Source organism: Anguilla rostrata, chromosome 11 (assembly GCF_018555375.3).
Source record: "Anguilla rostrata isolate EN2019 chromosome 11, ASM1855537v3, whole genome shotgun sequence".
In the NCBI taxonomy this organism is placed as follows: Eukaryota; Metazoa; Chordata; class Actinopteri; order Anguilliformes; family Anguillidae; genus Anguilla; species Anguilla rostrata.
In genome coordinates this window covers 6,210,828-6,235,848 of record NC_057943.1, presented here as the reverse complement: position 1 = coordinate 6,235,848, position 25,021 = coordinate 6,210,828, and the positions used below count along the sequence as shown (strand labels likewise).

At 46.3% G+C, this 25,021-nt stretch overlaps 2 protein-coding genes across 9 annotated transcripts in view; one reads left to right on the top strand and one right to left on the bottom strand.

The window, feature by feature from the left end:
• The window catches only part of ttll10 (tubulin tyrosine ligase-like family, member 10), a 23,132-nt gene extending 5,299 nt beyond the window's left edge, over window positions 1–17,833 (top strand). For 3 of the 6 annotated variants that reach the window (XM_064300760.1, XM_064300756.1, XM_064300755.1), the window contains exons 5-13: window positions 202–322; window positions 1,337–1,422; window positions 2,478–2,676; window positions 6,227–6,398; window positions 7,514–7,654; window positions 8,666–8,782; window positions 12,559–12,652; window positions 13,348–14,010; window positions 14,220–14,723. In XM_064300760.1, coding sequence (XP_064156830.1) covers window positions 202–322; window positions 1,337–1,422; window positions 2,478–2,676; window positions 6,227–6,398; window positions 7,514–7,654; window positions 8,666–8,782; window positions 12,559–12,652; window positions 13,348–13,943 — 1,526 coding nt within the window. In that variant the 3' untranslated portion in view covers window positions 13,944–14,010; window positions 14,220–14,723. Of the gene's footprint in view, window positions 1–201; window positions 323–1,336; window positions 1,423–2,477; window positions 2,677–6,226; window positions 6,399–7,513; window positions 7,655–8,665; window positions 8,783–12,558; window positions 12,653–13,347; window positions 14,011–14,219; window positions 14,724–17,692 lie in introns of those variants that run through there. The other 3 variants (XM_064300759.1, XM_064300758.1, XM_064300757.1) reach the window with 3 other exon arrangements.
• LOC135235338 (rho guanine nucleotide exchange factor 19-like) overlaps window positions 14,860–25,021 on the bottom strand; it is a 22,384-nt gene continuing 12,222 nt past the window's right edge. For all 3 annotated transcript variants that reach the window (XM_064300734.1, XM_064300736.1, XM_064300735.1), the window contains exons 4-16: window positions 24,406–24,538; window positions 24,092–24,177; window positions 23,401–23,642; window positions 22,095–22,255; window positions 20,998–21,150; window positions 19,897–20,026; window positions 19,343–19,417; window positions 18,769–18,858; window positions 17,676–17,839; window positions 17,119–17,277; window positions 16,893–16,969; window positions 16,158–16,262; window positions 14,860–16,038 (exon numbers count right to left, since the gene is read on the bottom strand). In XM_064300734.1, the coding sequence (XP_064156804.1) occupies window positions 15,881–16,038; window positions 16,158–16,262; window positions 16,893–16,969; window positions 17,119–17,277; window positions 17,676–17,839; window positions 18,769–18,858; window positions 19,343–19,417; window positions 19,897–20,026; window positions 20,998–21,150; window positions 22,095–22,255; window positions 23,401–23,642; window positions 24,092–24,177; window positions 24,406–24,538 (1,733 nt within the window). In that variant the 3' untranslated portion in view covers window positions 14,860–15,880. The remainder of the gene's footprint in view (window positions 16,039–16,157; window positions 16,263–16,892; window positions 16,970–17,118; window positions 17,278–17,675; window positions 17,840–18,768; window positions 18,859–19,342; window positions 19,418–19,896; window positions 20,027–20,997; window positions 21,151–22,094; window positions 22,256–23,400; window positions 23,643–24,091; window positions 24,178–24,405; window positions 24,539–25,021) is intronic.

The following is a 25,021-nucleotide window of genomic DNA, read 5'->3' as shown; positions in this document are numbered from 1 at the left end:
ACTAGTTGGTATCTAACACCGTATGAAGCCTAGTCTTGAAAATCCCATAGAGAGTTTCGGCCTCTACTACGTGACCTGGCAGGCTATTCCACACACTGACTACTCTCTGTCTGCGTGAAAAAAATCTAATCCTAACGTCTGTACTGAATTTACCTTTTTTTGTACGAAATTTTGAGGAATTTCTCTCGTTAATTCACCAAGGGGAGCAGCTGCTGTTCCAGATCCCCAGCAACAAGGTCCTGACCACTAAGATCGGGCTGCTGTGCAGCCTGCGGGAGTACGAGCGCGTCAGCAGCAAGGTCAACCACGGCCGCGGCCTGAGGTGAGACAGCGCGCCGCCGTAGAGCCGCTCTGAGTATGAGTGACATCACCGGGAGGGCACAGCCGACTTTACATTACATTACATTACATTACAGGCATTTAGCAGACGTTCTTATCCAGAGCAACTTACAGAACTTTTTACATAGCATTTGACATTGCATCATCCATTTATGCAGCTGGGTATATACTGAAGCAATGCAAGTTCCTTGCTTAAGGGTACAACGGCAGTGCCCAACTCGGGGATCAAAACTGTGACTTTTAGGTTATAAGACCAGCTCCTTACCCATTATACTACACTGTCGACTTGGAGAGTGAGGGTCACATGACAGCAGGCACATGCACAGACGGACACTAACATATGACCCCCCCCCCCACCCCCGTCCCCCCGTCCCCCTGTCCCCCTGTCCCCATGAGAGAGCAAAAGTGCCGTTTGGCTGCAGCAGTTTTTAGTTTTTTAAACCTCAGGTGCCCTTTGCAATCACAGCCCCCCCCTGCTCCTTCCAGTCTATGATCGTAATCCCAACACTCCCCCCCCCCCATGCCACCCCCACCAAGGCCACCGCACCTGATTTTCAACATATACCATCAAAAAATGGCCCTGTATGACAGGAACTCGAGGCCTGGATTCAGTCCACGCTCATCCTTAACTGCGCGCATTCCGCTCCCCTCAAAACAAAATAAACTAGAAACTGCATTTGCACCCCCCAAAAAAAAAAAACAGACATGCCTTTGAGTCCGAATCAGGGACGTGCCATCAGATGGCAAAATTGACACGAAGCGGAACAACTAAGGGTTAGTTGTGAGGGAGACTTTGGCCTTGATAACCCCACACCACAACACACAAGGACAGATTTGGAAGATCAACCCATGGCGCCTCTCCTCCCCCCCCCCCCCCCCCCCCACCACCCCCGCCACCACCCATCATCCCCTAAAAGAGCGAAATGAGGCTTGGTAAAGGGCAGGAAAGGCGACGATGTTATCTGATTGGCTCCGATCGTGTCGCCCTGTCACACAGGAGGCTGAAGATGGAGGACTTTTTCCCTGACACCTTCCGCATGGACGTCAGAGATGAGAAAGAGGCCTTCTTCGCTCAGCACAACGGTAAACACGGCTGACCTTCATAAAGGACCAGGGTTACATTTTCTGTTTTTTAAAAAAGGTCACATTTTCTTCTTCACCATTTCCACTTCGATTTCAAGCTTCAGATCCAATGCGTCCTTTCAAGCCCCAGGCAAAGCGTGTAAATGGCAATGTATCATGCAGATCACTGTGTTCATACGAATAGATCTGAATGAAATTAAATCAAACGCAAGACGTTTATCAAAATGATAGAAATTTAGAGTGATGAGCAAACCGATGTTTTATAGCTATTTCAGGAATCTACATTTTACATATTTGCAGTCATTCCCCTTCGATGTCATGCTACAATAACATCAAGTATGACATTGTGCAATGTAATAACATTAAGACAGTGCTTGTAAATACCTTTAACGTATGTGCAACATATACTATATGTATGTCATGTTTCTGAACTATATATGACATTGCTTGATACAGTATGTATACAGATGATGAATGTACATATACCACCAGTAATATTAAAATATTTCCACTGCTGAGTATGAATTTCATGAAATTGTCTGAGAGGTCAACAAGAAGTGTGTGTGTGTGCATGCGTGTGTGTGCGTTTGTGTGAACTTGTAATACTATCTTTCTGGGGACCAAATGTCCCCACAAGGATAGAAAGATGAGGAACATTATGCTTTGTGGGCACCTTTTGCTGGTCCCCACAAGGCCAAGAGGCTGTTTTAGGGTTAGGACTTAGGGTTAGGGTTATAATTAGGTTAAGGTTAGAGTTAAGGTTAGGCATGTAGTGGTTGGGGTTAGGGTTAGGGTTAGAGGTTAGGGAATGAATGTAGTCAATGGGAAGTCCCCACAAGGATAGCAGTACGGGACTGTGTGTATGTGTACGTGTGTGTGTGTGTGTGTGTGTGTGTGTGTGCGTGTGTGTGTGTGTGTCGTGTGTGTGTGGTATGTGTTGTGTGGTGTGTGCTGTCTGTGGTCGTGTCTGTGTGGTGCTGGTGAGTGTGTGTGGCGGCGGTGTGTGTATGCGTGCTGGTGTTTTCGCTCACCTGGTCTGCTCCCGCTGCCCCCAGCGCCCGGGGGCGGCGGGGTCGGCGGCTCCCAGGCCTGGATCTGCAAGCCCACGGGCCTGAATCAGGGGCGGGGCATCTTCCTGCTGCGCACGGAGGAGGAGCTACGGGCCTTCCAGGCCCAGCTGCAGAGCACCGAGGAGAACCAGAACCGCAGGAGGAGGCCCCCCCTCCGTCCCCCCCAGGCCCGAATCGTGCAGAGGTGAGGAACGGCGCTGATTTCGCTACCCCCCCCCCCGCCGCTTTCCAGTCTAGCGCATACGCAATATCTTACGCTACAACTTTTTTGTCCTCATAGTACCCAGAAGTGGCTAAAGTTTGGGGGGTTTGTGGGGGGGGGGGCAAGAAGGGGCTCCATCATGAATCTGCATAGCGCCGACACAGCTCCCTCCAAGCATTTTATTAAAATTTTACATTTTTCAATAAGAAAAAAAAAGAAGAATGATCAGCACCTCCATGCATTGACCCAGCTCCCCATCAGACACCTCCAGGGGGGGTGGAGAAAAGCGCCTGGTGCCGCCACCAGAGCCCGGTTCCAATCAAAACTCAGCGTTCAACCAAGAAATGCTTAACTAACCACAAAATTGCTGTTTTTTGAAATGGAAAAATTTCAGGCTCCCAGACTTGAGCCCGATCGAAAAAAAAAAAATCCGCAGTTGGAAATGAAGCGCAGAAGTACAGCCGAAAAGGATCTGAGAGATCTTGAAAGATTTCGTGTTCTGAGGAACGATCAAAGACCAAATCCAATGTATTCAGCCACGATTTAAACAGAGCCAGCCCTGGGGTTTCTGTGGCTCTGACCTAGCTGCTGTTGTGGCCCCAAAAAGTGCCCAAACATTTTCAAAACAACTTGAATTGTGCGCCCCAGGAGTGGCTGTGGTCCTGAAAGACTGAATAAAGCATTTATGACTGTGGCTCGCTCAGCTCGTAACCCCTGAAGAAGAAGACTCAGCAGTGTCATCCTTGCAAAGGAAGAGTGAGAGAAGTACTGGAAATAATTTTGACAACTATCTATGGGGAAATGAAATTATTGCCTGTTAACAAATTCTCTGAGCAGTTTATCAGAAAGAGGTAATATATTTTTCTCATATTTTGTTCAGAATAAAAAAACAGCACGTTACTGTTTGTTTTGTTTTATAGCCCTTTGTGGTTGCGTTTATCAAGGGTACTAATGAGGTGACATCTGTTCCTCAGGAGAGAAATTTCAATCGATAGAGAGGTTTTCTCACTCACGTTTTCACCCGGTTATGAATCAGGACATTCAGGTGTGTCCTGGCCTCTCTTTGAAGATGTCACTTGGCCATTTCCCCCCCCTCTCTCTCTCTCTCTCTCTCTCTCTTCTATCAGACAGATAGGCTGGGCTCATCTTCTTATGGTAGAAAGAGAAAGATTTAGAAGCGATGGCCGTGGGTAAATTCTAGATGGAATTATTCATAGAACGGTAATAATTACATGGTTGCCCCTGGTATGAGAGAAGTGGAAGACGTCAGCTGTTGTTGCCCGTCTGCTCATTAATGAAGAAGCAAAACTTTGCGTGCGATATTTGACATTTTCTTGCTCCCTGTGCCCTTTTCAGACATGCTGTTACACCTGTTTTTGCACTTTGATGGGTTCTTTCTTTCGGGGCAAACGTTATCTAGATGTGCTCATGTTTTTTTTTTGTCGCTGTCCCCCTGTTGCATCATCTCATGCCAATTTGTGACACCCAGTTTCAGCACGCAACTCCTCAAAAAAAAATAAATAAATAAAAAAAGCATCGACAGTGGTCACGATTTTCCCCTCTGTAATGTGCGTGCTGTGCTGCGGTGTCTGTGCTGGGGTACCGCCCATTTTCTGACAGAGTGCTCATGCAGGGGACAAAAATTGGCAGCTTAAATCCTCCCCTCCCCAGATGACGCTATAGCAAAAAAATATTTAACATTCACATTTTAGGCATTTAGCTGACGGTCTTACCCAGAGAAAATTACAGTGAGTACAGGGGAAAACAAGGCCTTCATCCGCCAATCACCAATATGACAATTTAGCGATTACTGAGAGGTGCAATGGCTGGCCATAACACTCCATCGAGAGGCAATCCTGTGTCACTAGAAGCTAGCTTGTGGTAGGAAAGGTATTCCATCGAGGACCATGTTGGAAACAAGCGTTGAACACTGTAACATGTTATCCTCTGGGCTGTACAATGTACAGTACATTTTTTTTTAACCCAAAAAATAAAATTGATCAAAATCAATCGATCACGTGGAAGGAAATATAGAGAAAATGTCTTTTTGGGGGGATAGGGGAATATAAGGTAGAAAGTTGGGGAAGATGTGGAAGAGGGGAATTGGAAACAGGGAGGAGAAGGGTGGAATAATTCATCTTTATCTAGGGGCCCAATCAACATCAGTCTCTTGATCCAAACTGAGAACCTAATGTCCAGAGACCAGTTCTGCCCCTGCAGAGTAGGCACTTCAAAAAGTCCAAAAGGACTCCTTGCAGTATGTCGACTTCAGAGAAAGACTGAAAACTCAAAGAATGAGGAGAGCCAGCACTGATTTCGTGTTAATGAGCAAATTTAATGAAAAGGACAAAAGGACAACTATTTTTATGCCTTAGATATCTGCTTCTGAAATGTAAAAAAAAAACAAAAAAAAAACCTGTTTCCTGAGGATGGTGTCATATTGGTGGAAATGTCAGTCTCTTCTTGACCTGCTCATTAAATGTGCTAATATATGTAGGTTGATGTGTGCTTGTTTTTTCTTTCTCTCCTCTATACATTAGCTGTGCTGAAGTGCTCCTGTGTCTTTTCACTTCATCATACATATTTTATTTCTGTTTCCAGACTCTTTTACAGCCGTTTAATTGAAATGCGTTAGAACAAAGTTCCGCGTAAAGTCAGAAGCTCCTCCCAGTGTAAACCGCCATTATTTTGACCCGCTCGGTGAACTGACTCTCTGCATGTCTCTCTGCACATGAACTACATTTCCCTCAGGGCCAGTGGATCCAATATAAAATTCTGGTCTGACGTATATTCTACCATCACTGGTCTTTTGTAGTTCTCTTTGAGGTCCTATGGGGGGTTGGAAGGGGGGGGGGGATACCATACTTGTCAGTCTGCTTTGCCTGCTTTGCTTGATTTCATTGCTGTTTTTTGTTTTGTTTTTTTTATGTTTCGTTTTATTTATTTATTGTCTTTGTCTTTTGACTTTGTAATCATTTATACAGTATAAAATAAAGACATTCGATCACAAAAAAAAAAGAAAGGTTTTCCTCTTCCGTGCGGCTACACTCACCGAGAGGCCTCATTTGAGCCAGAGACTGACGCACGGAAGGCCAGGGGTGTCATCATTACTCAGATGGGAGCACTGGTGTGATGCCTTCTGAAACCTGCTCTCCGGCAGCCTGGAGCCCTCTTTATATATAGTACCACAGGTTCGACACTGCAGAGCCCCCTTTGGAACGTTACTGCCTCAGACGGAGCGTCGGAACATTCCGAGCATCTCCGGGCACACAGAACCGCTCGCATCATCTCCCCGTGTTTGCACGACCCCCTTTTTTCTAAAACCACACTGCCCTCTAGTGGTCATGTTTATCACAACGTTTTTTTTGCTGTTCTGTACCTTTCCGACAAGGTCTGCTGCATTCAGGCAGCCGAACAAACGTTCTGCTTCCGACTGTGCTTATTCGGCATTAAGTATGCCCAAGGTACACTGAACCACGCCGTGCTGAATGTGTGTTAATACCTGTAAGTAATTCCTGCTGTGTTTAAACAGGTATATCCAGAACCCCCTGCTTCTGAAAGGCAGGAAATTCGATGTGCGGTCCTACTTCCTCATCGCGTGCACCGCACCGTACATGGTGTTCTTTCGCCACGGTTACGTCAGGCTGACCTGTGACCTCTACGATCCCAACTCAAACAACCTCTCCGCCCATCTGACCAACCAGGTGAGTCCCGTAGCCACCGCATGGTTCTGTCTACTGTAGGGAAATGTCACTGATGACCTGGGACAGATGTTCAATGCTCCTTTTCAGCAACATACGTGTGTGTACGTGTATGTGTGTGTGTGTGTGTGTGTGTGTGTGTGTGTGTATGTTTGCGTGTGTATTTATTTAGTAAACTTTCATCTCAGTTTTTATTATTCAAAAAACAACTTGCTATGTAGAGTGATAATGTTGCCAAGAGGCAAGAAGATAATTTGGAAAGGGATTGTGTGTGTATATGTTTGTGTGTATGTGCGTGTGTGTTCGTGTGTGTGTGAGTGGGTGCGTGTGTATGTGCGCGTGCATGTTTCTACTTTGTAAACTTCTCATTTTTTTGCTTTTCAAAAAACAACTTGCTCTGCGGAGTGATAGTATTGCCCTGAGGCGAAATGCAAATATAAACCAGACAAATCAGGATGATACAAGGGACAGATACAACGCAACAAAGCAGCGAACAGCGATTGTCGCCTGTGAACATAGTTTTTTTTCCACTGTTAATTCATTTTATCATTTTAAATTTTTTTTTATTTTGGCTCTCTGGGTAAAAAGCATAAGCATGTGAATGTTCTTTTAATTTGCCTATGGCAGATCCTTCCATGACAGGTAGAGGGGGAATAAAAGAAGAAAGAGTGTAACGCCACTGGATTATAGTCTTCCCTCTTCAGCACCTCATAAATTTTTATTGAGCACTTTTCCATAAACATTCAGCTAAAATCGGGTTTCAGAAACCAAAGTATTTACAGTTTAAGTACCGCTGTCAAAAGGCGCTATAGAGCTATTTGTTGATGTATTGAAGATAGAAAAACGTCAAAATGTAACGCTTTCTCTATCCTTCCCCTTCTTACCTCTTGTGCTACATTTCTTCATTCTCTACACTTAACTTTCTCTCCTATTATTACTCTCTTCTGTCCCCACACCTCTCCCCCCACCCCCTCCTCACCCCCCCTCCACCCCTCACCTCCCCCCCCCCCCCCTTCCTGCCATACTCAAAAACCCCGTCCCCACCCCCCCCCCCCCCACCCCCCCCTCCTCCTCCTCACCTCCCCCCCCCCCACCCCCCTTGCCGGTGCCGGGAGCAGTACATGCAGAAGAAGAACCCGCGGTACAGCGAGCTGAAGGAGGAGACCGTGTGGTCCATGGAGCGCTTCAATGCCTACGTTAACGAGCAGTTCAGGGAGGCCAAGGCGCTCCCCCAGGACTGGGTGCTCTGTGCTTTCGCGGTGAGTCGCATGCAAAGGGGGAAAGGAGAGCCAGACGGGGGCTAATTAAAGCTCTCACCCCCCCCCCCCCCTCGCCCTTCTGTGTGTTTGGGTCACCCTGATTGGACGAGAGGTGTCCCGAGAGAGCTCGGTCAGGTGGTTGGCGAAGGAGGAAGTCGGGCACGCGGGTTGACGCAGAGTCCAGGTCGTCATAGCAACGCTATTTACCCGGGGCATTAAAGGGCAGCATTTAAGGGCCACAGTTAAGCGTTGAAGCAACAAGCGCCGCATTTTTCTACATCCATTTAATCTGACTACTATAGCAAAAAATAAAAAATAAAACTGAGCCCTGGTTGGCAAATTATTCATCGTGATAATTTATTTACATGGCAGACATCCTTATTCATAATTTATAAACGCTTACGTTTGTATAAATTATCGGCTGGTATGTCTGGATATGTTTTTCTGAAGCAGCCCCACTTAAAGGGACCACAGCAGTGGTCAGCTCACAACTTGGACTTGAAATCATGACCTGAATGTTTAATGAGCACACTGCTTATTTTTTACAATTCAAGTAACCATTTCAAGCACAATTTCAAGTGTACCTCAAAAGAGGTGTGTCAAAAAACAACACATGTCATTATTAATACCCCTCTATGACTAGTTAAGGACAACACATCTTGTGTTACTTTCAACACCTGTGTCTATGTTAAAAAAGTCTCCCTTTGTGACAAGTAAATTGTATATTGTAACACAAAAGTAGCAGCTTTGACACAAAATGTACTGAAAGTAACACAAAAATAGTAGCACAAAAGGTGTGTTGGATATTAACACATCCAACCCACACCAAGCAGACGAACTTCAATAAAAGAGGCGGTGCAGAGATAATTTACATTAGAGAGATGTCGTTCCTTACTGTGCGTTTCCTTTTTGCGGAACAGAAGAGAATGCAGGTGGTCATGACGCAGTGCAGAGATAATTTATATTAGGGAGATGTCGTTCCTTACTGTGCGTTTCCTTTGTGCGGAGCAGAAGAGAATGCAGGTGGTGATGACGCAGTGCTTCCTGGCGGTGAGGGCCAAGCTGGAACGCAAGCTGGGCCTCTTCGATCTCATTGGCTGCGACTTCATGATCGACGAAGACTTCAAGGTGAGACGAGGACTTGGGGGGGGCGGGGGGGGGGGCAGGAACATTTAAAACCCTCTTTCTCACCTCTGCGACTGTTTTTGGAGGGGAGTGCGTAGCCTTGATGGACAGGGAGAGGGAAGTCAGAGAGGCAGACGTGAGGCGGTTTCAAGATTCACATTCTGGGACTAGTTTGTAAATGTTACATATTTACCTCAACATGTCATCTCTCGTGGAAGTCGATTTTCATCGAATGTTTGTAACTGATAGAAGCAACTCCCTTGTGTGCTGTTTTCATTACATTACATTACATTATAGGCATTTAGCAGACGCTCTTATCCAGAGCGACGTACAACAAGTGCATAGGTTTCAAGATGTAGAGGCGCAAAAGAAACACTAGAGTGAAGTAAGGATCGTAGTGCCAGAAGTGACCACATCGATCAGGACTCCAACCCTGTAGAGTAAGCTTGTTCAGCAGCAAGAATCCTTACAAGTACAAAGTACAAACTAGCACTGGAATCACATAATCATACAAAAACAATCCTACCAGATACACTAACATAATCAAATTATCCTAGCTAGGTACAATGAGCTGAACTATAGGCTAGGGAGGGGTGGGGAGAGGTGCAGCCTGAAGAGATGAGTCTTCAGTCTGCGTTTGAAAGTGGTGCGATTCTCTGCTGTTCTGACCATCACGGGGAGGTCATTCCACCAGCGAGGGGCCAGGACAGACAGCAGACGGGAGCGGGAAGTGCAGACGCGAAGAGGGGGAGGTGCCAAGCGTCCAGAGGTGGCAGAACGGAGAGGTCTGGCTGGTGTGTAGGGTCTGATGATCCTCTGAATGTACCCTGGTGCTGACCCCTTAGCTGCCTGGTATGCAAGCACCAAGGACTTAAATTTGATGCGAGCCATAACAGGCAGCCAGTGGAACCAAGGACCCTCCTGGATAAAACTATCCTGCTTCAAATCGAACTAGCAAATCGAGCCACAAAGAAACTGAGCTCTCAGTTTATAAACCTGCTTTTTTTAATCTATACGGTGATTTTGGATTCGGACTGAATGTTTGGGGGACCATTTCACACTACAAATTAAAATTATTATCATGATTTTTTTGCAGGTATGAGTCAATTCTTGAGTTTCTTATGAGGCTCAGCATACAGTTCAGACTGTACCATTTCCTCAAACTTTAGTTTCACCTTCACCACTTGAATAAAGTTTTTGGTACATCTACTTTTTTATAGGTTTTCTTGTTAGTATCGGGAGAAAACAACATATTACATTTGCAGTACTAACCAGCCCCATTGCTTCATTTATTAATCTATAACTCAATTGTATTTGCTGATCTGTGAACAGGCCAGTCATCGGCTATTGTTCTTGGATCGTATAAAATATGGATGGCTCTGCACTCGAGCGTGCCAGTTCTTTTTGGAGAGGCCCAGCCACCCTGAGACACCCTGTTGCTAAGCGAGACCATAAGGGACATCACTGAACACAGTGTCACCAGGCCCCGAGGCATCTGTTTTCAGATTACATCACCCCGACGTATTCAAATACAGTTGGAACAATAAACAAAATGGCGGCGGGGACAATGGCTTCCACACAAAGAAAACACAAATAGGTCAGATGGGTGGGGCTTGGGGGAGGGGGGAGGGGGGGGGACAAAAGAAATGATATTTGATGAGGGATGAGGGGGAGGAAAGGGGTGTGGTTGTCTGAAGAAGCATACATGTGCAGCCCTAAAAGAAATATTCAACACTATATAAAGAACTTCACTCCTTTGATCAGATTACAATTCTGGTCATCCACAGTCATATAGTACATATAATTCTCTTGTATTTACCATCTGGTTGTTAACAGCTGGAAATGTATACACAATCCAGGTTAAATACATTCTCTAACCCTGGCAGAGCTCCTCTTGAGCTTTGGGTCTTGCAAGTTCATTTATGAATACAGTTACTCAGCCAGCCTGACACACTGCTGTTCGTGTCTAATGAGATACCCAGAGCATTTCTCCTCACTGCAGAACTCTCCTCACCGTTGACCCTCACAACATATCAAGGCTATAATCGACTTGGACTTTATACCGTTTGAACTGCGGATTTTGCATCGTTGCTACAGACGATGCGGGGATTTTGTGTGAACTTTGACCCGTGATGTTTGATTGTTGCTCAGGGTAGCCGGTGCACAGAGGGACAGGTGTCTGTTTAAAAATGCGGAGAACAAAAAAAAAAATGCCATAAAAATGTAGAACCTTTGACACACCATTAATGCTGTTTACAGCACTGAGCCCCATCACAAATACACTCACTCAATTAAGAATGCACATTCAGCATAAGTATTTCTTTCAAGCAACAAGGGACCATGAAAATAGCTTCTGTCATTCACACTACGAACTAAAACCAATGGTAATAGGAACTGGTGGTGCATAACTGAATGTGTTAAACGTTGAAAATGAAGAGCTAATGTCTCAAATCAGAATACAAATTTGATTAAGGTTTCTTTCATGCTTTATGAATTAATTCTGGCAAAACCACTACAAGGCACAGTGGTGTAACAAGTGCTATTTAAAAATATATATATATATTCTCTTGTGGTTATTTACAGCTTTTATATGTTATTTATTTATTTCGAGACATATTTTTTATGAAGGGGACCTGACATAAAACACAAAGCCACCAGTCAAAATGACGATAGCATATATGGACGAGACAGCTGTGTAAACAGGATTTAACAGCAGGGATTAAAAGGAGAGGCATTCTTCAGTCACTGTGTTATGAATTATACACACACAAGCATGAACACACACACACACACACACAGACCGACATACACATATGACCAGTCTGAGTACATGCATTGGTAAAATGTGGAGCAACAGCTTGATAGGTCAACTACAGTACCCTGTAAAAAGACGGCAAACACTAGCTCTGCCACAGCAAGGTACGAGCTCCCTCTTATGGTGACAATGAAGAAATGCATACATTTTAGAAAAGACCTGCCATTAAACCATGTATTAAAACCAATGGTCTAGAGCAGTGGTAACCAACCCTGCTCCTGGAGATCTACCGTCCTGTAGATTTTCACTCCAACCATAACAAAGTGCAATTCATTCAACAGCTAGAGATCTTGTTGAGCTACTAATTAGTAGAGTCAGGTGTGCCAAATTAGGGTTGAAATGAAAACCAACAGGACGGTAGATCTCCAGGAACAGGGCTGGTCACTACTGGTCTAGAGGTAAGATGCCATAGCATAAAAATGGTTCAAGGGGATCTGTTTTCCATAAAATAAGGAAAACATCATTTGTCAAAATGTCATCAAAAGTTGCAGAGCGAGAGAGGAGAGGAAGAAAAGAATGAGAATGCAGCAAATTTTCTCTCAATATTAAATTGGGCAGTAACATGTTCTCTTCCAATGATGCAGCTATGGGTCTGATGGTAAAATGACCATTTGGCTGCTTAAAAAAAAAAAAAAAAAAAGACAGAATATGAGAACACATTGTGGTAAGTTCAAAAGCAAATTTCTCTCTGACGATCAGCGCAGTCTGCGAAGCGTGGCCAGCCAGTAACCAAGGGCACCACCAGGGATTCTGGGCCCCATGAAAAGAGCTTACATTGGGCCCCCTCCACCCCAGAAAATCCTATGTTCTAATATTTTCTGTGGGTCCCTGTCAGTCCCCCAGTGCCCCCCCCCCCCCCTTAAGGCACCCCTGCCCAGTAACTGTTACCCCCAGTATTGCTATCCTAGAACTGCATATCCAGGATATGATGTCATTTCCTGTCCTCCTCTCTCTCCCACACCAGGTGTGGCTCCTGGAGATGAACTGCAACCCTGCTCTCACCACCAACTGCCAGGTGCTGAAGGAGGTGGTGCCCAGCACAGTCGATGAGACTCTTGGTGAGGCGTCGACATGTCCGTTACAAACTTGACATGTATATAAATTGGGACTTTATAAATCACAGCTGCAGTCATCTGCAGATAGATTTAGCACGTTGCTTTATAGAAGCTCTCTGTAACTAATTCGATGCTTGGATTTGGATAGTCAGTGTTTGCTTTTATGATCTGTTTTGTTTGTTTGTTTGGTTGGCTGGTTTATTATTTGTATCAAGGATAATCAAATATATGCACATGTGCTTAGTTTGAATTTTGCAGGGTTGAGGCTTATTGGGGCTTATTATCCATTTGCAGATTATACGGTTTGTATGTTTTGCGTTTTTTTTAAATCAGCACCTGCTACACCTGATAAACTTTTGAAAGAGTTGAACCTTATACCAAGTGTTATACTGCAAAAAAAAAAATTCAAGATAAGGGGGTGGTGGGTTAATTTCCAGCTATCCAAACAAATCAGTTCTCAACCCCTACAGAAAGCGTAAACAACTGTAAGTCTTTTAAGAAAACACGAAAACGACTTCAATTTGTTTTCTTGAGAGGGGCAACGCTATTTTCTTCAGATAACTATCTTAAAACAAAGAAGTGATCCATTGCTTCTAGCGTGTGTGTGTGTGTGTGTATTTGTTTTGTATATGAGAGTGTGTGCATCGTCTATCGCGGCCTTTGGTCTGTCGAGTTTAATAAGCACTTCCCGTCCTCAGACCTGACGCTGGAGATCTTCAGTAAGTGTCAGAGCGGGGCGAGGCTGCTGCCGCTGGCCAGCCAGAGGAACTTCGTTCTGCTTTTCGGGGGCGACCATGTCCCGGAACACCAGGGCTGGAACGCTGTGCGCCACAGGGTGCCCCCCCAAAAGAGCACCGCGACCCCCAGGACCCAGAAAGCGGCCAATGAGGCCGCGGATGGGGGGAGGAGCCTGCCCGCCCCCTCGGCCCAGGCTCCGCCCCCAAACCCGCGCAGAGGGGCGGAGAACCGCAGGCCGCTGGTGGTGAAAGTCCACAAGCCCAGGGGAACCTGGCTGCCCGTCCCGAAATCCGTGCACCTGGACACGGGCCCCTGGGAGTACCCCTCGGAGGCCCCGTGGCTCCACCGGCCGAACGTCCAAAACAGGGGGGGGAGGGGCAACGTCGCCCTGCTCTCCGCCCCCGGGCCGGGCGGCGAATCACAAGCCGAGAGGTCTACCTCGCCGCTGAGGGACCAGCAGCACATCAGCGCCTGCCTGCAGTCCACACAGCTGCACGCGCACCAGGGTCAGCTGACCCAACCCTGCGAGGAGGAGCAGCACGGAGACCGGCAGTGACCCAGAGGTGGGCAGCGGGGAGTGAGGACCGGGGACCTGTAATTCGGGTTTTGGGGTGTTTTCACCTGTGATGTCACCATAGAGCAGTGGTCTCCAACCCTGGTCCTGGAGAGCTACAGGGTCGGCTGGTTTTCGTAGTGACTCTGCACTTCATGAATCAATTAGAGCAGTTGATGACACAGTTAACTCGACTCACCTGGTGTCTAGGGTCTCAACTGGGTGCGGATTTTAAGGTGAAAACAAAAATCAGCAGACCCTGTAGCTCTCCAGGACCAGGGGTGGAGACCACTGCCATAGAGCGTACAAAGGTCTGGAGAGGCTAGGACGGGGCCAGGCAGTGTAGTCTAGGTAGTAACGGGTAAACAGCCTGCTTAGGTTAGCTGAAGGCGTGCCAGCCAGTCTAGTTAAATATGCATGTCTATGGTTGTCCCAGATATCCTGAGAGTTTCAGTGTTCTTTATTACTTTTACTCATTGATTTTTAACCTTGATTACAAAATTGTTTATGTCGAGTTGTGACTTTTAAAATTTTTATTTTGGCAGGAAATGACAGACCGTGATTCACTGAGGCGGAGATGTTAATAATTGGATTTTGAGGAGCTAGTTTATCTCCAGTGCGAAACAAACAATGTTTATTGCTATCGTGCAGTGTCAGGAGACTGTGCATATCATGAGGTACAAACAGCTAATAAGTGTAAAGTACTGGGAATGAGACACGGCTCAAAAGAATATTAAAATTCCAGAGCTTTTATCACCATAGGTTTACCACAAAGAGGCTCGGCATTATATGAGTAGGCTACTGTGTATTGAGAAGTTATAAGTAAATGTATGATGGACCTCCAACCTGAAGGCACTGGGATTGCTTCAACACACAACTGACACTCAGCTCCAGTACCACTTCATGAAAAAAAACTGTATCAAATAACATCATCTGTATTTATTTAAAATTATGACATATCTGTTGAGAATCTGTCTACCCACACTTGTTTAAAACAGTTTAAAACATACTGGTCATATTAATAATCTCTTTGTAGTGCTTTCCAACAAACAGGTTTTTTTTAGACGAATGGCTGTAATTTATTCATATATGACTGTAGCATTAATAAATAACGGGGATATAAATTACAGGCTGAAAGATAATCCACTCCATGATGTATCAATCCTGCAATTATTTATTCCCCCTTAAACCATTATTGCAGCCTCCATAAAGGAAGAAGATTAAGGAGAATGCAAACTAGCACACCATTTCTGCAACAACAAAAAAGTAAAAATAGAAATAAAAAATTAAATTAATGTACTTAAAATCTACCAAAATGTAATATTTAGATTAAACAAAATATTTAATGTGCTCTCAGGACTAAGTCAGAAATATTAATGTGCTGAATCGGGGGTCGACTGAAAGTGAGGAATGTTGACGCTCCTCCCCAAAATGCACGTGAACCCCACATGGATTAACTCCTCCCCCAGAGACTGACCCGATTGTTCAAGGGTAACGGGCAGGGCCGGGCCGGGCCAGGCCGGGAGCAAAATTCGGTTTTGGCCTTGCCTGGCCCAGTGCAGATCGTGGGGGGGAAACGGGAGATTGCGATCGAGGCCCAAAAGTGGCCCCTCTGGCCTCTACCAGAATTGCCAGTCGGCCAAGTCTGAACCTTGGGACACGGAAACAAGCTTATCTGACTGTATGAGTGCGGAAAGGTGGCATCAGGGCCCAGGTCTCCAAACCGACGCCCATCATCACCAGTGCTGGAGAGTCAGGCCCGTTCAGCGTGCTCCCCCCCAAAAAGTACAGGATATTTACAGGGTCCCCCCACGTGCAGGTGCGTTTCCTGGACAGAGAGCACGGCTCGGGAATGTCATGGTGCGTTAATGTGTCACAGGCGTCCTCCCGACACACGTGTGCGAGCGCAGACAGGCGGGACAGCGCCCCCTGCAGGGCGGCTACGGCCGCTCCTCCGCCAGCTTCCGCGTGGCGCACTTGACGCGGTCGTTCTCGCGCAGGTTGCGCAGGCGCGCTCCGCGGCTCGCGATCTCCTCCACGTGGGCCCTGGGGAACCAGCCCTGCTCCCCGTCCGACAGCCGCGCCCCTTCCACCCACCCTGGGACAGGAAGCAGAGCGAGCGGTTAGCCGAATCGCGGCGGCTCGTTCGTTCGGTTTCGGCTACGGGCGTTCGGAAAAGATGGCGGACAGAATATACGCGGTCGTCGCATTCCTCACCGTCGCTTGTGATGGTCTTGACTTGAAGGATATCGGCCTTCTCCAGCGTTAGCTCGTCGTGCTCCTGCGCCTGGTAGCACTTAATACACAAAACCTGGGAGATGTCTGCGGAGGAGACAGCCCATCACATTACATTACATTACATATATTATATATTTCAATCACACCATTTAACAGACACTCCTTATGCAGAGCGACTTACACAACTTGCATTCTTTTACTGTACACGCAAAATCCATTTACACAGCCGCACATTTGCTGAAGCGATTGAGGTTCAGGTGCAACGGCAGTGCCTCCCCTGAGAATCGAACCTGCAACCGCGTTTCAACTTACGACCCCAGAGCCCCACTACGCTACACTGCCCCAGCCACCGTATGACAGGATACCGCACGTATCGAAAAATCAGAGTTGAACCTCCTGAGACCCGTCAGAATAAAAGTAAGTAATTCAGCGCCTAATAATATTAATGTCCTCTCCATATTACATAAGACATCTGGAAAAAGTATCTCCATTATCTATTAGACTGCAATAAAATTTTTATATGCAATTTCCATTTATATTTCCCATGTCTCATTAATGCCAAAGAAATATCATCTGTTGAAACCCACTGGACCTGTAGAAAATGAATTTCTCAAACCTATCAATCCCAGCATCTTATTTTTTTATTTAGCGTTCACTCACACACAAGTGCACTGTAAACAGGCCATAATAATCGTCCGTGGCGAACGCGCTCACCCTCGTCTACGCTGATCCGCTTGCCGCCGTCCTTCTCCGCGGGAAACATGGCCGCGATCCACCTCTGCTTCTCGCTCCTGCGCAGAAAGCAGACACCGCCACCACACACGCACAGACACAGACACACACACACACACACACACACACACCGTTTACCGCCGTTATCGTTCGCGCGCTTGGCGAGTAAAAACGGAAGCTTCCGGCGCGGCCGGCGGGCTCGACTCACTCCGTGTGGGCCTTGAGCAGGATCTGGTGCTTGAGCAGCGCCCCCTCGCACAGCTGCAGGTGGAAGATGAAGCCCGAGACGCCCTGCAGCTTCTGGCTCAGGTCCTTCACCTTCAGCTCGCCGATCTTGGCGTGCACGAACACCGCGAATCGCCACACGCTGTCGGGGGGCGGAGACGAAAAATCACCCGCCGTGATAAACGCTGCCTTTCCACCCCCAAACGCCGATCCCCGAAGGCATGCTCTAACCGCCGCTTGAGAAAATATACTTTTTGTATGCATTGTATGCACTGGGCGACATAGCTCAGGAGGTAAGACCGATTGTCTGGCAGTCGGAGGGTTGCCGGTTCAAACCCCACCCTGGGCATGTCGAAGTGTCCTTGAGCAAGACACCTAACCCCTAACTGCTCTGGTGAATGAGAGGCATCAATTGTAAAGCGCTTTGGATAAAAGCGCTATATAAATGCAGTCCATTTACCATCCATAGAATTTGTAGGTCAGAACTAAATCTAAAATCCAGGTGTGCCCCCCTTTCTCAGCCTGTACTGAGATACTCACTCCTTCCTCCTTGACAGAAGAAGGCAGTCGTTGAACAGGTGCAAGTACACCGGCCGGGTGGGCAGCTTGAATTTTGACCCGGAAATGCTCATAGTCTGAGTGTCAACCTCCAGCAGTTCTCCGTGCTTCACCAGCCACCGAGACTGGGATATGAGAGGGAAAATCTGAAAAAAGGAAACCACAGAAGAAGCATGTCTAAATACATAGAATGTGCGAGTCTAACAATAATCATTCGCTGAAAATTGGAAAGCACCTGTAATGAGATGGACTTTCATCAAACCAAAGCCCTATCTAAACTCGTGATGTTTGAGAACCCATACAATGCAAATGTAGTATATAAAAAATGGTCTTCCATCCTAACAGATGAAGTTACATATATATTTTGGTGTTTAGGAGACAATATTCTCCAAGGGAACTTGGAGAATGCTGTATAATAAGGTTCAATTTATTATAAACGAATGCCTTGTCAAACATGAATGAGTGTATATAATATATAAATTCTTGTTCAAATTAAATGAACCATCAACAAGTTCATTAAATGCAACAAATGTTTTGTGTGGTCTTCGTTCATGGTTTTTAAAACAGCACAGTTCAGACCCATTCAGCTTTCAACAGAAACAATGCATTACCCAGACATGTAAAGTCAGGGAAGGCATGTCTAATAGGAAGACAATGACTCAAGCCAATTCAGACATAAACTGCCAAACACTGGGAACTGATTTCTTTTTTTATTTTTTATTAATTGAGGCGTTTGTCCATGTTACTTAATGGAACTACTGTACATTTCTACCGCTGAGTAGATCATACACATGGCCTAGTTTACTAGTTTAGTTATTATTAAGGATTGATAAATTAAGTACATGTTCATGTTGACATGCCAAGCAGTAGTTCATGTTAGTTAATTGAACCTTTGGAAGCAAGTACACCGAAAAAATTGACCCAGTAAATTGGATTGAGTCACAGAAAAACCTTGAGTCAACTGTACAGACAAGAATGCAAGAACAAGAGTGCAAAAACAAAGTATTTTTAATCCACAACAAAGCCAAGTCAAGCAAGTAGCTATACATTGAGTGAAACTCCTGGATTAATGTACCTTGCCCTCAAAGTGGATTTTCTTATTGAGATGAATGAGCTCCTCCATCCTCTTCATCGACTGAACACTGGAGTTACATTCCTTTATGAGCTGTGGATGCACAACGGGAGAAAGTCAAACAGTTGCTGCGACAGAGTCAGCATTCAGAGTTCCTCTGTTAAACAACACCAACACACCACAACACCAGCACACTACAACCTTTCTCCTTCCACCTCCATATAAGCACCAATGGCTGAAATAAGGGCGGCCCAACCCTGTTCCTCATGATCTACCGTCCTGTAGGTTTTCATTTGAACCCTAGTTTGGCACACCTTATTCAACTCAGCTCAACGAGATCTCCAGCTGTTGAATGAGGTGTGGCTTTGTTAGGGTTGGAGTGAAAACCTCCAAAACGGTAGATCTCCAGGTACAGGGTTGGACAGCCCTGGCTTAAATTATGCATTAAGTCACAACCCTCATCTCAAACAAGGTGACGCATGAGACAAATGCACTTGGCCTCAGACTCTGAAGAAATCATGCTTTTAAGGAATATTTTTTAAAACATTTTTCCCGTCCATAATTTTGTTTAAATGACCTTTTTCAGCTCATTAAATGCCATGGTGGCCGTGTCTTCATCCCGTGAGCCTGGTGCTGTCCTCTTCAGGATGTTCTGCACCATGAAAAAGAGCTCATTATGGGGAAAATAACAAACAGGAAGAGAAAAAACACAAACGCAGCAGAGCATAGTCCATCCGCAGATCCTTTCTTTCCTCCGGACTTTTCTTCAGGACTTTTTTTTTGCTATAGTTCATTATAGTTCCCACTGTTTTCAAGACATTATTTTACAGGACATTCCATGTGAGAGGGAGAGTGCGATTATGGATGGGGGATTGATTGCAATTGTTGATTGGGGGGCAGTGTGGGGTAGATTGTGAACACAGACCAGGGCACCTGTGGTTTTGGCTTATAACACAACACTACAAATATCTGATTGTCCAGAACAACTAATGATTTTCCAGGACATTTAGGAAATTTTCTAATTTCTCATTCCTGTTTTCTATATGTTTGCATTGTTTCATGGTTATGAGCTGGCTGTGGCTACTGCAGTTACAGCCGCTAACATGTGTGAGTAATTAGCCGATAGCGTACCTCCACCAGCATCTTGAGGCGCGTGATCCTCTGGAAAGGGAGGATCAGGAAGGAGGCGAGCGGGAGGCGCTGACAGATGGGGTCCTCCTCCAGGCGCGCCAGTATCCCGCGGAAACGGGGGTTCTCCTGCCTGCGGGAGGAAGAGGAGGCGTCAGCGTCACGAGCACCGACTGTCAATCACACCGCAAAACAGGTTTCGTCGGGTTCTCAAAAAGAAGCATAATTCCAATTCATGCGGGAGCGTAAACTGAAAATGTCATCACACAGTCCTCAAACAGGCCCCTGATCATCAGGTCATCAGGAGGATTTGTTTTCTTTCCATTTGGCTTCCATCTGATCGTGCCCAGTCGCGATCACGCATGCATGTTTACGATGAAACAGGAACTCTTCCCTCAGCTACAGTGTACGATGAAACAGGATCTCTTCCCTCAGCTACAGTGTACGATGAAACAGGATCTCTTCCCTCAGCTACAGTGTACGATGAAACAGGATCTCTTCCCTCAGCTACAGTGTACTATGAAACAGGATCTCTTCCCTCAGCTACAGTTTATGATGAAGCAGGATCTTTTCCCATCAGCTACAGTGTACTATGAAACAGGATCTCTTCCCTCAGCTACAGTGTACTATGAAACAGGAACTCTTCCCTCAGCTACAGTGTACTATGAAACAGGAACTCTTCCCTCAGCTACAGTGTACTATGAAACAGGACTCTTCCTCAGCTACAGTACATGAAACAGGATCTTTTCCCTCAGCTACAGTTCTATGAAACAGGATCTCTTCCCTCAGCTACAGTTTACAGTGAAACAGGATCTCTTCCCTCAGCTACAGTGTACTATGAAACAGGATCTCTTCCCTCAGCTACAGTGTACTATGAAACAGGATCTCTTCCCTCAGCTACAGTGTACTATGAAACAGGATCTCTTCCCTCAGCTACAGTTCATAATGAAACAGGATCTTCCCCTCAGCTACAGTTAAGGAAACAGGATGCTCTTCCATCACTACAGGTACTGGAAGGATCTCTTCCGTAGCTACAGGTTTCACGTAGGAAACAGTGATCTCCTCGCTAGCAGCAGTGGCACACAGGAAGTGGGGGTCTCTCACTGCAGGCGCTGGTAGGTCTGCTCCTGGTAGGCCTGGTTGGTCACGTAGGGCAGGTAGACCCTGCTGAGGGCGGGGCAGTGCGCCAGCACGATGTCGCACACGTCAAAGCGGAGAATGTCCTCCTCCAGACGGTGCTCCAGGTCCTGCAGGAAGCTACGGGGGGAAGGGAGGAAGGGAGGAAGGAAGGATGGAGAGAGAGAGAGAGAGAGAGAGAAAGAAAGAGAGAGAGAGACCCACAAACACAAACCTATATCAAAAACAGATAAACATTTTTTTTAATTCAGCTCACATTAACATATGGTCTCACAGTACCATTTTGTCTGAGGGGCTCCCCCAATGAGCAGCACTGCAGGTTAATGGAAACTGTGGAAAGTATGATACACACAGTGTGCAACAGAAGTGCACTGATTGGAGGAGAGACACACAGCCCTCTTAAAATATTCATAGTCCCAATTCAATTTTATAAGGAGTTCTTATTGAATATCAGAAAGTAACTGCATCTCGCTATGGATTGTTAGTCACAGTTGACTGATAATAGACGCAGACTAACAATATGTCAGCTTGAGGGCCCAGCCCTCGTCCATAGTGAGTTTGTTTACTGCCTGAGCCACTTCAAAGTTTTCACCCCATCAAAGACAAAAACATCATGTACCTTTCATCCTGTACCTGGCAGAAGTGCAGGTTTCCTTTTCAATACCTGCACTCTTTCCTTATACCTGCACTGATGCCTGTTTGTATGGTGTCTCCCTGGCAATTCTGGCAGATGCCAGAGGGGCCAGTTCACTTTTGGGCCTCTGGGTCACTTTTGGGCTACTAACACAATTCCACCCAATGTTTGGTCGATAAAGCGTCTTTGTGACAGTTCTCTGTAAAAAGCGCTACACAAATAAAATTGAATTGAACTGAATGAAATTTTGTGACCACAATCTCCCTCGCCCCAGGATACGATCAAACCAACAGGGGAGAATGTAATCATTGTCCAATAGTGGCCCGGCGGCCCAAAATTGAACCAGCCCCTCTGGTGCGTGATCACAGTTTCCCAAACCCCGGACCCACGAGTCCAGGTTTCACCCCCCCGGTCCGACCCCGCCCCTCACCGCTCGCTCACGTCCTTCACATCGGGCAGCTTGGAGAAGAGCCACTGCCTCTCCTGCGCCCCCATGCAGTCGCTGAGCTCCTGGGAGAGCATGAAGTGCTCCAGCACGATGGCCAGGCTCCGCACGTACGAAGCCTCCGACGTCACCAGCTCAAACTTGGCCTGGGCGTGGCGGGGGGAGGGAGGGAGGGAGGGCACAGTGAGGAGCCAGAAACACGACCCCGCCCAGCACCCAAATAAGCCTTTTTAATCTGCCCCCGGTTCCCACTGCGTAATTCAATCACACCCCTCTCATCACGCTTTCCTTCAGTCCGTCCACTCCTTTTATTCACGCCTGTCTTCCGCCTCCCTCTTTAACACTCCTGTCCGTGTTGGTAAATGGTAAATGGACTGCATTTATATAGCGCTTTTATCCAAAGCACTTTACAATTGATGCCTCTCATTCGCCAGAGCAGTTAGAGGTTAGGGGTTAGGTGTCTTGCTCAAGGACACTTCGACATGCCCAGTGCGGGGTTTGAACCAGCAATCCTCCGACTGCCAGACAATCGGTCTTACCTCCTGAGCTATGTCGCCCCGGTGTTCCCTCATTCTTTTCCATTACATTACAGGCATTTAGCAGACACTCTTATCCATTTATACAGCTGGACATATGCTGAAGCAATTCGGGTTGAGTACACTGCTCAATGGTACAATGGCAGTGTCCTAAGGCCGTTCGGATAGTGGCGGAAAGTTCCTTTTGTCCGACAGTCGGATTGGGGTGGTTTGAGTTGGACAATATGTCTCACTTTCCAAAATTCCGAACTGTACACCTGGCTTCCACGGCAATTGGCCAGGTGTGCAAAGGGCAGGGTTTCAGGTGGCCTACAAATTCTCTACAAATGGCTGTAATGATTACTTCCTGTTATAATCCCACTCCTTTCTATCATGGGCGCCTTCTCGACCCACCTTCAAGTTTAACTACTTTGGAAAAGGTATGAAGAACAACAACACTGTCCGACATAGTCAGACAAAGCCGGTTTGTTTGAAGCATACAGAATCCTTTACACCACACTGCCACATGTGTTTCCCAGTTCTCCCACAATCTCTCCTTCGGTGGTTCCTACCTCTCTTCCTGGAGGTCTACCATCCTGTAAGGTTTTCACTCCAACCCTGACAAAGCACACCTCATTCAACAGGGAACAGTGATCTCATTGAGCTGCTAATCAGTAGAATCAGGGGTGCCATAATTAAGGCTGAAATGAAAGCCTACAGGGCGGTAGATCTCCAGCAACAGGTTTGGGAACCGTCTAACTCTAACTGTAGCCCACCTCCTGCAGCTTGCGCTCCTCGTCGCTGAAGGAGTGCAGCTGCCCGCTGGTGCGCACGTCCGGGATGTCCTGCCACAGGGAGAAGATGGAGCCCTGCGACGAGCGGAACGAGCTGGTCGGAGACAGGCTGCCGGGGGGCGTGGCCTCCCCTTGCCCCGCCTCCTCCGCGTTAGGCTCCGCCCCTTGCTGTCGCAGGATTTCTCTGTTGATGGCCACATCGCTGTACTCCTGGTACAGCATCGCTAACGGGGAGAGAGAGATGAAGGTATAAAATAAGATTTCAAAAAACCATACAACCTGCCTTAGTTACTGGAAGACTTACACTTGGTTAATTACAATGTATTTCATGTAGAGACTGGTACAGGTTGGTGTAGAAAGGTACATGAAAATTACTCTAAATGAACTTTTGCATGTAATTCATGGTTGTATATTTGAACAAACAAGGAAAAACTGAGATAAATTAAGCGGGCTGTTCACTAGATCCTATCTACCGTCTCTCCAAACCGTGAAAAGCCATACCTCATTCAATAGCTAGAGATCTCATTAAGCTGATAATTAGTAGATTAAATTCATTTGGGATTGAATTTGGGTAAGAGTGAAAACCTACAGGACAGTAGATCTTCAGGAACAGGGTTGGGCAGCCCTGAATTAAAACATGCAGGGGAGTGACAGGAGAAGGACAGAGTCTTACAGGTGGGGAGGAACCGGGACAAGCGACTGCTGCAGGTGAGACTGGGCGTGGCACACACATCCTCCTCTATGGAGTCCTTTCTGACACTGAGGGGAATGAGGACATGAGAGTACAGTACTGATCATGCCAAAGTCATCATGCCATAATAACAGGGTAATATTACAGTAACTCAACTTTTTGTACATGGCTCTGGATAAAAGTGTCTGCCAAATAAATGTAATGTATGTAATGTAACTTAATGGAATAAAACTGTAAAGTAATAACTAAACGCTTTTTTAATTTATTCACGGCGTCTTCATAATGATGAATATCACCTTAGTCTGGGGCACCGCCGATGTAATGACATGTTGCTGTCAACAGAGGGCAGCGATGGGCCAGTTCCCACAGGACTCTGGGAGCCAACATCAGTGGACGCCACTGACCTACGATGTCTGTGGCTGGGCTTTGCTACATAATGGAGAGAGAGAGAGAGAGAGAAAGGGAGGGAGGGAGAGAGAGAGAGAGAGAGAGAGAGAGAGGGGAGATTTTTTTCTTCAAATGCTTGTGTCGATTGAGAGACAGTAAGAGAAAAGAGATGGGATCACATGTTCGCTTCTGATAGCCTGATTAAATTTAATACCCTAAGGTGCATCAAACTGACAGTACAGACATTTTCAAAGAATGTTCTTCATATGAGCTATAAATTATAAATATCTGCAGCAGGCCTGGACGAAATGTCGACACTAAACTGAATTCTAGATTTAATTTAATGTCTACATAAATGAATGTCTACATTAATGTCTACATTAAAGGCCAACATCAGCGTTGTTCCAGGCCCTGGAGGAGGGGTGGGACCCAACAGTCTGAGAATTTGTGGTAGATATTATAGCCCCGGGGCCTGGGAATGCCACCCGGCAGCGCCCTGCCCTAATCAGGGCTCAGAGTGGGGAG